Source organism: Cinclus cinclus, chromosome 5 (genome assembly GCF_963662255.1).
Source record: "Cinclus cinclus chromosome 5, bCinCin1.1, whole genome shotgun sequence".
Lineage (NCBI taxonomy): Eukaryota > Metazoa > Chordata > Aves > Passeriformes > Cinclidae > Cinclus > Cinclus cinclus.
Window position 1 is genome coordinate 8,150,591 of NC_085050.1, and position 14,070 is coordinate 8,164,660.

General features: G+C 41.8%; 1 protein-coding gene across 1 annotated transcript; it reads left to right on the forward strand.

Annotated features, from left to right (window-relative positions):
* Positions 1-1,942: 1,942 nt before the first annotated feature.
* Positions 1,943-10,251, forward strand: LOC134044499 (NELL2-interacting cell ontogeny regulator 1-like). The gene is made up of 5 exons (XM_062493737.1): positions 1,943-2,027; positions 3,911-3,914; positions 4,075-4,220; positions 5,923-6,011; positions 10,180-10,251. The coding sequence occupies exons 1-5, from the start codon at positions 1,943-1,945 to the stop codon at positions 10,249-10,251; spliced, it is 396 nt and encodes a 131-aa protein (XP_062349721.1).
* Positions 10,252-14,070: the final 3,819 nt, after the last annotated feature.

Genomic DNA, 14,070 nt, shown 5'->3' on the forward strand with positions numbered 1-14,070 from the left:
GCCAGAAGATTGACTTTGATGATTGTTGTGGGTCCCTTTTAATTCGGACATTCTATGACTCTATTAAAAATATCCTGAAATGGAATATCCACCTGCTGTATGGAAGACCTCATCCTTGGTGAACTGATATTTTCCACTTGAGAAAATTTTAGCTTCAGTGAAGAGAAAAACTGGTGCTTAACAGAGTGCAGAGAAGTGAATAAAGAGGAAATGTGTTTAAAATACTGAAATCAAAGTTGTTCTTTGAAGGATAAATAGATCTAAGACAAGGCTAAAGAAGAAATATTGCAATACTTGGTACAGAATGCTTAAAGTAAGCAATTTAGCATCTGAATGGCTAAAATACATTTTTAAAAGTTTATTTAGTGGCATTGGGAGCCCATTGCATGGGTCTAGAAGAATTAATCAGTGATAACACCCAAGGTACCAGGACTGGCTGCCTGGTGTTACTGTTGTGTTAGAGAAAGGACAGGATTTGGGAGAACAGATTTACTGGGAATGATCAGGCTAAGAAAAAGCATATATAGAGAGAGGGGGGCAGGTGGTGTGTGTGTGTGTGTCTATATGAATATCTATGTTATTTATCAGGAAGACAGGCCAAGGTGCTAGATTAGAGGGCGGAGAGTGATCATGAATAAAGTTTTACATTTGTAATTTATGTATAGGCAGATACTAAATCAGACCAAATGGTGAGCTCTGCAATGCTAAATCTTGTTTTCTCAAAAGAACATTCTCTAAAAATTATTTTCCCCTGTTTTCTGTGATGCATAAGGATGGCAGTACTGTAATTAATCCCCTCTTGACTGTGCTTATGGATGCTGTAACTTCATACAGCAGCATTGTTACATATTGAACAAGCTGAAGTTTTAGCTTCTTACTTACTTACATGAATTATTGGGAGCAAACTATTCCTCTAGGGCGGTACAGGAGAGACAGGTTATAGGGCAAGTTGAAAAGAAAAATCTTAGCCAGCAATTCAGTCATAATTCTGAGAAGGAATTTCTGCTCATGAAAAGAAAAAGGTTGTGTGCCTGACCTTCCTGGGCACAGAATGCCCCCAATTTTCACCATGAAATCATTGAAAATTGAGTCTTTTCTGAACCAGCTAAAGCAAACACAGTGCACAGTTCTTTGATGGTCTGTGCACGCTCCTCAGTGCAGTGCCTGCCCTCACCTGGGCTCATTCTCTCTGAAACTAGCACTGCTAGTGTCTAATTTGTGATGGGAGATGTAGTTTTTGGGGGGTGATGTAATTCCTGAATTTAGCTTTGATTTGACAAAATCACTTTTATCATCTGTATTCCACTGTATTATCACATGCAGAGCAAGTACAGTCAGTGTTGTCCTGGACTGCAACTCCTAGGGCACTGAAAAGGGGGTAGAAGTAGAGGCTGGAAAAGAGGGGTTCTGAGTTTGGGCTCAAGCTGCCACTCAGAGTTTTAGTGGCTGCAGCTGCTCCTGGCAGCTCTGAGACTGGAATCACAGAAACACCTGGGAAAGCAGGCATGAATGCTTATGACCCCTATAACTCAGAACTATTCAAAGGGCAGGCAGTGCACTGAGCAATTCCTGAGTGCAATCCCTGGCCCATCCTCATTTTCCATAAAACAGCTGTAGTTTGTAATGGCTATTTTTCAGGCTCTAGGCAAGCAAGTTGCTTGAACCAGATGCTATATCCAGCTGCTCAGACTTCAGGAAAACCATTCAGCAGACTTAGAGAGATTAATCAAATGGCCTGGCTTTAAAAACCTTACGCAGAGCAGGTGAGTCACTGCTGGATCTTGCATGTCAGAGCAGAAACATCCTTCCCCAGACCTGGGAGACACAGCCTGTGCCTCTTTAAATCTGCGCTGCGTGCTGCAGTGCTCTGCATTGTTGCCATGGCAGAAATCTCCCCATAGTAATAACCTCTTTCAGAGAAGGTTAAAAAGAGACAGTGCACATGCTCAGAAATGCTGCACTTGTTCTCTTAGCGGTTTGCAGCGGCCATTTCAAAGAAACCATCACAAAGACAAGAGAAAGATCAGGTACTGATATTTTTTCCTTTGTTAAAGGGGGTGATTTTTCTCTTTCAAAGAAGTCCATGCACAGATCTGTCTATGTTCCCAGTTGCACTGCAGAGAGAGACCACCCTTGAAGCCTCTCATGATTATTCCTTGCAAATTCCCAGGCAATAACTGAGGCAGGAATTAGGTGTGATTTAAGATGATTGCTGCACTAGAGAAGCAGTTGTTTTGCAGTGGGGCTCACATACAAAGCTGAGCTTACTCTGGGGTGGGAGATGCGTAAGGTACCCAAAAAAAGTTTAACAGTGTGTCTGCTTTGTTTTGTTGAACCTTTGTAGTACATAGTCAGCTGTGAGAATAGCCTCTGCTCCTACTGACCAGGAGGCTTCTTCATCAGGTGCTTCCAAAAGAGGCTGGTGTTGTCCTAATTTGCTATTACTTGAAGACGCTCTGCTGCATCCTATTGCAAAGACTGGTGTTTTTGATTGAACTTGTTTTGAATACAGATCACCATTAATTAAAACAGAAAACCCAAGCCACTTGTAGTGATTTTAATCCCTTTATTTTAGTAATTATAGAGATAAGAAAAAGGATCGTATCAGATGTAAACAGTGGGTGGGACAGGAAACCCAATATGAGGGTATAGAAATTACATTACCCTATCATTGTGTTTCTATGGTCTCAAGTATATTTGTGACTCTACTCATACGTGTTTGTCTTTTGCTTCTGAGCCATTCCCTACTCTTGTGTTTAGGTTGAGGTGCACAGGAAAGGGATGTGTATAATGCTGCTCCTTGCCTGGGTGAATTGCAGGTTTGCACATGCTGCAAGTGTCCATGCAGAATTTGCAGCTTCACTTTAGCTGTGTCTGAAAAGGTGGATTGCACATATTGAAGAGCAGTCTTGTTCTGTTCTGTGTTTGTGGCAAAATGGGGAAAACCCTTCCCTCTCTTGCCTCCCTCTATGGCCTTTCTAAATGTGAAATGCAATCTGTTCTGGGGAGTGCTGTACTCTTACATTCAGTACATGCAGATCTAATGCTCTTATGCAACATCTTTTGCTTAGTAAGCACCAACTTGAAAATCAGAGGCGGAATGTTGTCCTGCTTTCCCACAGTTGGCTGAACGGAATTTTTTATGTGGATTTTATTGTGTTGCCATAACTTAGACTTATTTAAGTCTTTCTTTATTCCATTTTGATGTACAGGAATGAAAGGTAATCTTGGCTGAGCTAAGGATCTCCCCAGAAGTGTGCCAGAATCCTTGAGGCTTGGACTGAGATCTCTACCAAGCAGTTGCAACTTGAGCCAGTCCTTTTCACTCTGAACAGTTTACATGTTGGGTCAAGAAAATACTTAATTTGAAATTTATAAAAAAACCTTGCCTCTATGTGAAGGGAAACTGTTGCTGGACCAGGTTGTACCAACCTCAAGGCATGGCATGGCCTGGCTGTGGTGTTCAGGAACAAATGGATGGCTGCAAATATTGGCCTGAAGCCCAGATTAGGAGAGGAAACAGGAGGTTAAGGAGTTTTGATGCATTTGCCATTAGAAATTCTACCTATTAATTTGTGGAGGCTTAACAAAAGTCTTTTTCCTTCAAATATTTTCATAAAGGAGTTATTATAATTGGTGTGCTGTGTAATGCTAATGGTTACCTTTAGTTATTACACTTGTGAAAAGATGCAGTAAAACAAGCCAGGCCAAAGACCTTGTTTCCAGGTTCTGTTTCAGGCAGCTCTGTAAACCCTGTAGTTTTGATCTCAAAGTCTAACAGTGAACCATCTCTCCACATACATGTCTGTGACTGTGAAGTTAGAAAAAAGTCACAGACCAGGCAAAGCTGCTGGTATCCTGGCTTTCAAATAAAACCAAGGACACTCCAGGAGCCTCTTATCTTGTGTAGAGATGTTCTCTCCCAGCTGAGTTTTATGTACACTCTGCCCTAGATCTTCTGGTATTTTGTTTTCTTTCAGAAGAAGACTGACAATGCTTTGGTCATCAGGAATATTAACAAAACCTTTGTGTATCTGTGTGATCCTCACTAACTTGTTTATGTCTCCTGACAAGCAGAGAAGCACCCATTCCCAAGATGCTGGGATCCTGCCTTCTGAGAAGACCCATCCTTACAGTTCCTTTAGTTTTTGTGGTTGCACTACTTGTCACGGAGCCTGTTAGAGCTGACCAAGAAGCAGGAACAGCCATACCAGCTGAAAGTATGTACCACCTTGCAGCCCTCTCCTACAGCCCCTGCTGCAGTTCTCATGTTGCAGGACACTGAAGTTTGCCCAAATAATTGTAACTATTTTGGATATGTCTTGCCAACATTGTTTTAAAACCCCAACCTGATAACCAGCCAGTGCTGTTTTGCTCCTGCATCCAAAGCTCTTCACTCTCTTATCCTTGTCTCCTGCCTGTTTCTGTCTTGCTTGTAGCTGATGTCTGCCACTGTTCTGCACCTTTTCATTTGTCCATTGTGTTAGCCCTTTCTATGCCAGAAATCACTGTATTTGCTTTTCAGACATTACTGAGACTTGATATTTTTCAACTGACATTGACAGTTTGTTTTGTTCTTGAGAATGTTTGCTGCTTTAAAGTAATGAATTATTATTTTAAAAATTCACAATGAAGATGCCAAGAAAGCATTTTGTTAACACCTAGTCTTGGGGCCTTCAACTACCTAATTCTCCTTTGCTAATCTGTGTTGAGTTTATTTTGACAGGTCCTTGCATCAAGTTGATGTAAAATCTGCTGTCCTTTCCTTTTGTCCAGTGTAAATATAGTAACACTGAAGTACAACAGTGATGGAGCAGGTCTTTAATACTGTTTAATGTGGGGGGGTTATCTCTTTTTATTCTTTTTTCTTAGCCAGTTAAAGAATTTGGCAGACTCCCTTTCTCCAGCAGGCAGAATTCCTGGTTGCTGGTTAGCACTCAGTGAACTGGAAGCTCATTCTCCAGTGTGTCAGAGGCATGTGCAGTCCAACATCAAGTGTTAACAAAATGGGCTTACAGACAAGACACACACACAGCAGGATTTTCCAACATAGTCTAAATTCCATCCTTTCATTCACACCAGACCCCAAAGAGCAAACTAAACCTGGGCTCAGAATTTCTCACTTGTGCAGTATTTCTGGTGAAGTTGTCAGCCAGGCACAGGCACCGAGAGGCAAATGAGAGCAGATGTGGGACCTGACGAGTTAAAGATGTTCTGTCCTGTCTGTATTTGCTGTGCCTCAGTACTGCTGTCTGTTTGGGCACAGATCTGTGTTACAGGGTGATCAAGGCAAAGCAAGCCTTATGGCCTTCAGTCTGAGTGTCTCAATCCGGGAACATTCTCTTAAACATTCCAATAAATCCAGATTGCTGTTCTGTTTATCAGCAATGCCCACTGATAACAGGGCATTTGTTTGGGCAAAGCTGTGTCATATTGACAGTTAGAGGCTGGTCTGTCTTTATGGTACTGTAGTCAGTTTTATTCCATTAGTTTTCTGTTTAGAGCTCACATTTGTTAGGAGACGAGATTTTTCTAGGGAACAGGTTCATAATTTCAGACATTATTTCTGTAAAATCTGAAGATAAGGTTGAAAATGTGCCCAGGGTTAGTGGGGCAAAATGAAAGGCTCAAGTTAAGTTTTAATGTTTCCATACAATGAGCTGTGGAAGGAAAAGTGGAACAGCAATATAGCAGGAAGAAAAATATTAAGGTAAATTTGAAGTAATTCTTTTATAGTTGAGAGACTGGGTGTACCATCATAGTGAACCACTTATAATTACCTGGGTTGTTCAGGAGCATTTACATCAGTAGTCATTCTGTGGACTGTTTTCTGTAGCTCTTTCTGGTACTCAAAATCACTGTTTAATCCTAGTTAATTCTTCATGCCATATAGTCATGATTCTCTACTAAATGTTCTCCTAGGCCGCCCTTGTGTTGATTGCCATGCCTTTGAGTTCATGCAGAGAGCTCTGCAGGATTTAAAGAAGACTGCCTATAATCTAGACACAAGGGTAAGGAAACATTAAATGTCTTTTTTCTTTTTTTTTCCAATATTAAAAAAAAAATCTGTGGATAAAAGTAGATAAGGTGGATGGATTTTGCACGCTTGGTGAACTGTACTGTCCTGTGCTCTAAGGTGAGGCTGGTTAATTACATTTCACCTCTGTATGCAATAACCTGTGGAATTCCTCTGCTTTGGGGTATCAGGGATAATAGGAAGTATAGGAAAGTGTGAACTGACTATCCTTCTCTTGCCAAATTATAACCATTAATGCTGCTCTTCTCACTCCAAATGCTGAGAGCACACTTTTTTTTTTTTTTTTTTTTTTTTTTTTTTTTTTTTTGGTCAGTGAGAGTATCGTTTATATTTATTACCCAAAAGGAAAGAGCCAGCTCAAATAAAAAGCCTACTAAAATAAAATATTCCCCTGCACATGCTTTTTTCCCTGGGGAGAAACTAAGGAAGGAAACATCATCCATAGAGAGTTTTCACATTTCTGATTTCATAATGATGAAAAAAGCCACAAAGTAGAACAGCGTGGGGAATGAAGCTTGTTTGGCTTGCAGTGTGCAGAACCTGCCAGAACCTTCCTTCTGTGGGGGATGCTGAATCTGTCTCTTGCTGCTGCAAGCTGCAATCTGTGCCTACCTGTGTCCCAGCTGCTGTCAGATGGTGGTGTCCCAGGAGGGGAGCTGTGTCCCCACCTCCTGTGTACCCTTTAGCTGAAGTGCTGTAGATACACTCCTGCACAGATTGTTCAACAGAAGGCACTGAAACTTTTCTGCTTTTCTAATCTATGGTCAAGGTTGTTCACAGGTCAAAGCTTGTGAACTATTGTCATTGAGCAATGGTTTGAGGTTACTTCAAGCAGGGTCTTTGATGTTTAGGTGAAAATAAAAGTGCATGAACAAAGATGCCTTGAATTGTGACATACTACAGAAAAACAAACATTCCAGCAGAACCAGATTGGTATGTAGCACACTTACAGCTAAACAAAATCTGTTCAATAATAACAGGTCAAATATATTTTGGGCTTCATGAAGAAATCTTGCTAATGATTCTGCTGAGCATTTTATACAGCCCAAACAAGATGTTCAGATTGTGGTTTAAAGTCGTTCTAGCACACCTTTTCCTTCTATAAACCTTTGAACTTTTCATCAGAATTTCTACATCGTGATGCAAAATCTCTTAGAGGTTTCTCTGGGTGTCTGGCTATGGCACTGACCTTTATGAAGCCTTCAGCTTGCAGACTAAGAGAAAAACTTTATAAAACATGGATATCCCAAGCTGGAGTAGTAGCTGGAGTAGTAAAACTGTGTTTTAACACTTTTTAAAAAATAAAAGACAGCCAAAGAGATAAAATGAGGACGGAAAAAGGGTCAGTTGAGATGAATGTCCTATTATTTCACACTTGTAGATTTGATAGCAAGCCTGAAAATGTGGTTCATTCCTATGAAAACAAACCTATCAGTTCCTTATCACTTTAAAATCTGTGTAATTGAATTCATATTGAAATCCTCCAGTTCCCCATGACTAGAACAGGCCTATTCCAGTCATTAAGCTAGGAATTCTGCCTAAATCCTCAAAAGACATGGAACTATTTAATAGTTGAGGACTTCTTGGAACTGCCTTCTAGGGTATTTTAATTCTTACTTTTATTATTCAGCTGTGGCACAATTTAATGCAAACTGAGGGTTTTAAGATCACTGCTTTCAGCCACATGTATATTTCACATTTGACTATTTTAGTCTGTTTTTCTGCTTTGTGGGGCAAATATTCCTGTCCCTGAAAATATAATTCCCGTTGTTAATGTTCCCACTGGAGACATTAATTTCCTTGAAAAACTCTCCTTTGTTTGCAGGCAAGATTGTTAGATGATGACTAAGCAGCTCCTAGCTGTGTTGGAGGGGGAGAGATTCCCAAAAGCTTTGAGAGAAAATTCTCATTTAATTCCTCCTGCACATCTTACCCAGCAGTTCTGTATAGGGGAAGCCTGTATGTAATTCCATTGCACAAGAGCTTTCACACTTCATTTGGCCCTGGGTTGATCTACATGGTGTCTCAAAGCAAACTGACTCTAGCATAGGTCACAGACCCTTTTATGAAGGCCACAGACTGGATCTCCTTCCTTTTCCAATACTAGCTGTGTTTGTAACCTGCACTGGTGTGATGATCCCTCACTAATTGTCAGGCTGGCTGCATGACAGGGTCACAGACCACTTCTACACATGCCAGATTGGTTTACCCCTCTCTGTACTTTTTGTTGCTGCTGGCCCCTCAAAGCAGGCTGCATGCTGAAATAGTTGTTTTTGCAGTGAGAACTAGCTCAGGGCAATGTTTTCTGGGGATATCTGTGGTTCACCACTCAGCCAAAGTGCTCTGTGTGATCACAAACTGGGGAGAGAGGTCTTGTGCTGCTGGGAGGGAGCTGCTCCCACCACAGTCACTGTTCTTTATTGTTTTGTAAACTCTCAGTGGTTATTTAGAATGTTTAAAGCACAGTAAGCTAGACGTGTCCCTGAAAATTAAAAAAAAAAACAAAAACCGGACTTGAAAATGTTATTAAAGATATATAAAGATGGTAAGCAGCCTTGGGGCTCAGCTCCAAAGATGTTGGCATGCTGTCAACCTCCCTTACTCAAACCATTGCAAATGATGTCAGTGAAGTGGTAAGAAGGTGGTGATTGAGTGTCTTTTCAATGATTAGCAAAACCAGATCAGATCTTTCCAGCTTTGCAGGACAGCTGAAACAATCAAAAGTGATACCTGATTTAATATAAAACCACAGGGTTGTGGTTTTTCCTGAGATTTATCATCTGGGGAAAAAAGCCTGAGCAGCAGGTGGCTTTTCCTGCACTAAGAAGGCAAGTGCAGAGCAGGATGCTTCAGCCCAGCTCTGCATTAAGTGCCTTTAGCTGATGTGGGTCAGTGGATAACACAGCTTTTAAAACAGCCTTTAATCACATGGCAACTCCATCTCATACAAAAATTGCAAGTCAGGCAGATTAAGGATGGGTTTGATTGGCATTTAGAGCTGGTAGTTTTCATAATGTCTTTTTATTTTAATATTTTTTATGTGTAGCTGGTTACACCAGTAGGCATTAATTTGGTGAGTGGACTTCCCACAGCTCCTGTGTCCCATGACAATAAGGGGGGGGGGGGGGGGGGAGTTCTCTCTTGGACCAGGCTGACTTTCAGATAGAGCTTCAGCTCATGATAGACAAACTGAGGTGAAGATAAGAAGTCAATGTCAAACATCTCTGCTACATCATGCATCTACTGAAGCAAGAAATGTTCCAGAAAGCCAGGAAAAACCCAAGCGTGTGTATGTGCTAGAGAGGAAGGATTGGCAAATTTCCTTACATAGCCCTGCTGTCCCCTCCCTGGTCCTCAACCCTTTCTCACACAGGTAGGCTGAGAAGGTGCAGACCTTTCTGATCATGCCCAGCTCCAGCTCTCAAAAGTTCCCAATCCATCCCCTTCAGAAACAGGGATCAATGGGTAACAGATCTCCTGATATTGATGAACCTCAGTTCAGCCCAGAGACCTCTGCTTTTACAGAGAACCCTTTTCCTTAAAGAAGGACCCCTTTCCTTAAAGAAGCCAGGAGTCTTATCACTTGTTTGAATTGTGATGGCTCCGTCCAGCTCAGCACTTCTTGTCTGTTTTAGGCTCCAAAGCATCCTATCAGTAACTACTGAGTTTTCATATTATCAGGAGAAAGTTAAAGAGAAACAGGAGAAGATAAAGAAGTTAATTTCTTCACTGAGAGTGGCTCCAGGCTCTCACAGTCTGACTTTAAATTCTGAGTCTGTTTTTAAGTAAAATAAAATTTCTGACATGATTTGGGAAGGCTGGGGAGGGGGATTAAGCCTCTAGTGAACTTCCAAGCTTATGCTCCAGTTAGTGCTGTTGAAATAAGATTGTAAGAAAGAAAAATAACTTTTTCCATGTCACAGGAAGTAATGCTATGTTGGTATGCCAATTAATCCCACAAAAGCAAAATCATTTTGCAGAGCAGTAAACAGTAAACCTGATTTTTACCCCAAAATTCACCTCATGCTACTAGTTTCAAATTGTAGAATAAAAATAAAATTGACTTTTCTTTGGGAGCTAATTACTTTTATAATGCTGACACTTCTGTTTTTGTGTTTTGATGTTGTTCCTCCTTCTTACAGACAGAAACTCTGCTTCTTCAGGTGGAAAAGAGAAATCTGTGTGACTGCGTAGCTGCCAATCTCCTGAACTGAATTCTGGAGACCCCTGAGGAGAGTCACCTGTCCAGCAGTTTTTAAAATGCAGCTGTATAAAATACAGCTTTATGGAGTTCATGTGGCAAGCATGTATGCCCCAATGTACTGATGAAATTGGGGGCCTGTGTCTGATGTATTTGTCTGATCTGTATCTTTTTTAAGAATTACTCTCTTTTCCCATCTGCTGGATTGCCAGTAAGGGCTCAATTCAGTAGATCTGTTACTTGATATTAGAGTGGGGTGGGGGAATGTAACTGCTTCGATTTTTAAATCAGAATTTGCCAAGTGTAACCCACAAAATAATTTTGGAGAACAGTCCCCTAGAGACACGTACAGCTGGTTTTTGTCTCTAATATCAACATTTGTCTGTGGCAACTTACCCAGTTACATTGAGACATGACATTGCGGTCTCTGTAGGCTTTGCCTGTGTATTAAAGATGATAAAGTCCTTTCTGTTTGTTGTCTGTGCTGTGTCCACCTTCAGGCATGTTGTAGTTCTGTCAGCTGTAATGGGGTGTATGTCATGAGGAGTTACATGTTTGTTGTTCTTGGACCAAAACAGTTTATATCTCAGTGTTGAGCCTTCTGTTACCTTGCAGAAGAATATTACTTTCTTTAATTAAAATTTTTAGCTTCTTTCCCTGGACACCCCATTTTTAACCTAGTGAATTTCTGAGTACCTTTATTTTAGCAGGTCAAAGGGCTAGAATCAAAAGGAGAATCGGGGTAGGACTAGGTAGCCTGGCCAGTTCCAGCTGTACCAAATGCTGCTACCAGCAACTGCTCAGCATCATATTGAAGGACAGCTCTGTGCAGTGCCAAGAAGCTTCTTCATGTGACTGTGCCTTATTTTGCTTCAAGTGAAACATAGTGATTAGGTCATACATACTTGGTCCATCCTGTGATGGACTGAACTCCAAATATTTTGGTTTTCCCTCATAGTTGACTTTGAGAACTGCTCCTTTTGTTTCAGGCATGAAGGAAGACTTTTGTACTTGAAAGCTGAGATTGTTTCATCCTCACCTGTTTCCCTTTATTGGAAGATACTGTGTCTACTCAAGAGTCTGAAATAGGCTGAGCACTGTGAGCTGGTGCTTGGAGTTTGTCTGATGTGATCTAGAGCTGTCTCAAATGACTCCAACATTGAGACCTGGCTTGGGAAGTGGAAGGGACATCTGAAGGTAAAAATCTCTTCAGCTGAATTTGGAAGAAAGTTCCTGCCTGTGGCCTTGCTTCTGTAAATAAATTGGTGTGACTTTGCTGGAAGTGGCTGAGAGAGGAAACACAACTAAGCTCTGCCACTGCAGCTGTAGGTATGGCAACAAGATCTGGGGGAACACCACAGGGCCCTGAGTGCCTTCCCAAACCTTTCCAGAGCTGGGAAAACCAATCCCTCTACACTGAGAAGTGCAACATGCCCTACTCTGTGTGTGTGTGTGGACAGAGTCCAGCACAGAAGCCCAGTGTGAATGGGAGAGAGGATTCTGATGTTATTTTTTCCAAATTTCCTCAAGGAGCAGTTGTGCTGTGTGTTTTTCACTAAGTCCATTCACACAGCATGGGAGCACTGGCACTGCTCATTTTGGGCTGTTTGGCAAAGTCAGTCAGTGCAAGCCTCACCTGCAGCTCCCCTCCCAGAGAGTGGGAAAGGGCAGCACTCCTTATCCATGGCAGAGCACTCTCAGCATTTCTGGGAGCCAAGCCTCCTCTGGAGGGCTTCTGCTGATCCTGGCTTGAGCACAATGGCTTCTCAGAGCTCTTTGGCTTTTGCTGCACTTGGCTTGTCCCCATCTTGTTCTAGCTTGGCTTTGTTCCCCTGCTTTGCTCTGAACCTGTCTTCTCTCTCCTCCCCATTTCAATCTCCATTCCCCTTCCACTCTGGTACTGCCCTCCCTCTAGTCCCAGGGATTTCTCAAGGCACTCGAGGCCCTGGAGTCTCTGCAGGTGTGAGTGGTGGGGCTGATACTCCTCAGCTCAGTGGCTCCTTTAGTACAGCTGGCACCACTGCCAGAGCAATGAGTGACAATGGTGCTAAACCACAACAGCATCTCACTCCCAGGGAAGAGGAATTCACCTGTCCAGGAAAGACATTGTGTGGAAGGACCTCTTTTTACTTAAAAACAAACATTGCTATTGCAGAATTTGGAGGAAGTCCCAGAACAGCTCAGTTTCAGATGAGAGCTCTGCTCCTGAAGCTGAATTATTCTATGGACTGTCTCCCAGGTAGGTGTAATCTCCCTAGCTCATTACAGGTGTGGACAGGAACACAGTCATGTTTGCCAGATGGAAATACTTATAGATCTTAATTTTTCCCTTCATGATTTCACAGACACTGGCTTGAACAAAAGAAAATCTGACCATTTGGATTTCCTTCAGTCAGTTTGCTGCACCTCTACTCTATGATTCACTTTGGAATTCACTGTTAGAACAGGGGAAGTGAAACATGGGACGGAATTGGCCTGTTGATCCAAGAGAAAGCAGGCAGGAGGGCCACAGATGGGAAAAGGGGAATAACTTTCTCATTCTCTTCCTCAGAATCTGAAAAATTTAAGATTCCTTTCAGTCTGCAGAAGTTCCAGTACCAGCAGGATTTTCTTAGTGGAGATTTTTGCATGCTCTTTTAAAGTCCGCCTTACCTGTTCTCTTTTCATTAAATTACTGTTCTGTATTAATTCTTGTTCAAATCCACCCAAATGACAGGAGAGCAGCTAATGTGCCACCAGTTTGAAAAAGGATTGACAGGGAGGTGTGGGAATTGCACCCAGAAACTAGAATATCTGTTCTGGGCAAGTGAAAAGAAACTTTTCAAGAATTTGAATATGTAAAATCAGGTTTAGTATGACAGAGGTACAAGACTCAAGGCCATGTTCATAGAGAAAAGCAGAACCATATAAAGTGCTGACAAAGGAGCTAGGATAAACAGAAGCAAGGTACAGACTGGGAACCTTTAGTCTAATCAAGAGATGGCTGAAGAGGATGGCAGAAATTTTTGAAACTGTAAGTGACCAAGAGAATGGCTGTTTGCTGTCCCTTTGCAAACAAGCAGTGGGATGCACTGAACAAAACCTGCTGGAGGCAGGGTCAGAACAAACATGAGGATAATGCTCTTCACCTACCGTGTGTTTCAGATGTTGGAAATCTGCTGCTTTTTCTCCTGCAAGATTTTTTCTCCTCAAAATCCAAAGGTTCCTGTTAAATCCAAACTGATGTTAGACACAAATATAGTGGGGTCATCAGAACACTCATGAATCCTTTTCACTGTCCACCTTGTCCTGTTTTATTCCCTGTTTCACATTACGTGGTGCCTCTTGCTTTGTAAATGCATTGGAACATGTTTGGGGCAGACAAATTATGTCGTTTGCACCGTCAAGTGGCCATGACACCTTTAGGCAATCATCATCTTATTAAATAAAAATCACAATGTAAAATATTTTGGCCTGTTGCTCCAGTTTCAAGCATAGAATTTATTTATAGGTGTTTGCAGTTTAATCTCCATGTTGATATTCCTTAACCTTCTGTCTTAGGCTGCAATGCAAGATGTAACCAGCAGTGTGTATTCTATCACCATCTGTTGAAACCAGGTGGAGCAGTGCTCCTCATCTCTTCCATGACCCATCCCTCATAACTTGGGGGGGGTGGGATAATCTCTGTTACTGGGCCATCTGTTAAAATCAGGTGAGGCAGTGCTCTTTATCTCTTAGTGATCCATCCTTTCTCCAGGGAGGTATGTTCTGCTAATGGGCCTTTGAATCCCACTGCATGACTGATAAAATTACATCTTCCCCTTGGGAGATGTTCCAGCCAGGGGGAGGAACT

What these genes read in the sequence shown, in the direction of transcription:
- LOC134044499 (XM_062493737.1), top strand. Translation starts at nt 1,943, where the DNA reads ATGCTCAGAAATGCTGCACTTGTTCTCTTAGCGGTTTGCAGCGGCCAT. An exon ending in AACAGCCATACCAGCTGAAA is followed by an intron (nt 4,221 to 5,922) that starts GTATGTACCACC and finishes ATGTTCTCCTAG; the next exon opens with GCCGCCCTTGTGTTGATTGC. An exon ending in CCTATAATCTAGACACAAGG is followed by an intron (nt 6,012 to 10,179) that starts GTAAGGAAACAT and finishes TCCTTCTTACAG; the next exon opens with ACAGAAACTCTGCTTCTTCA.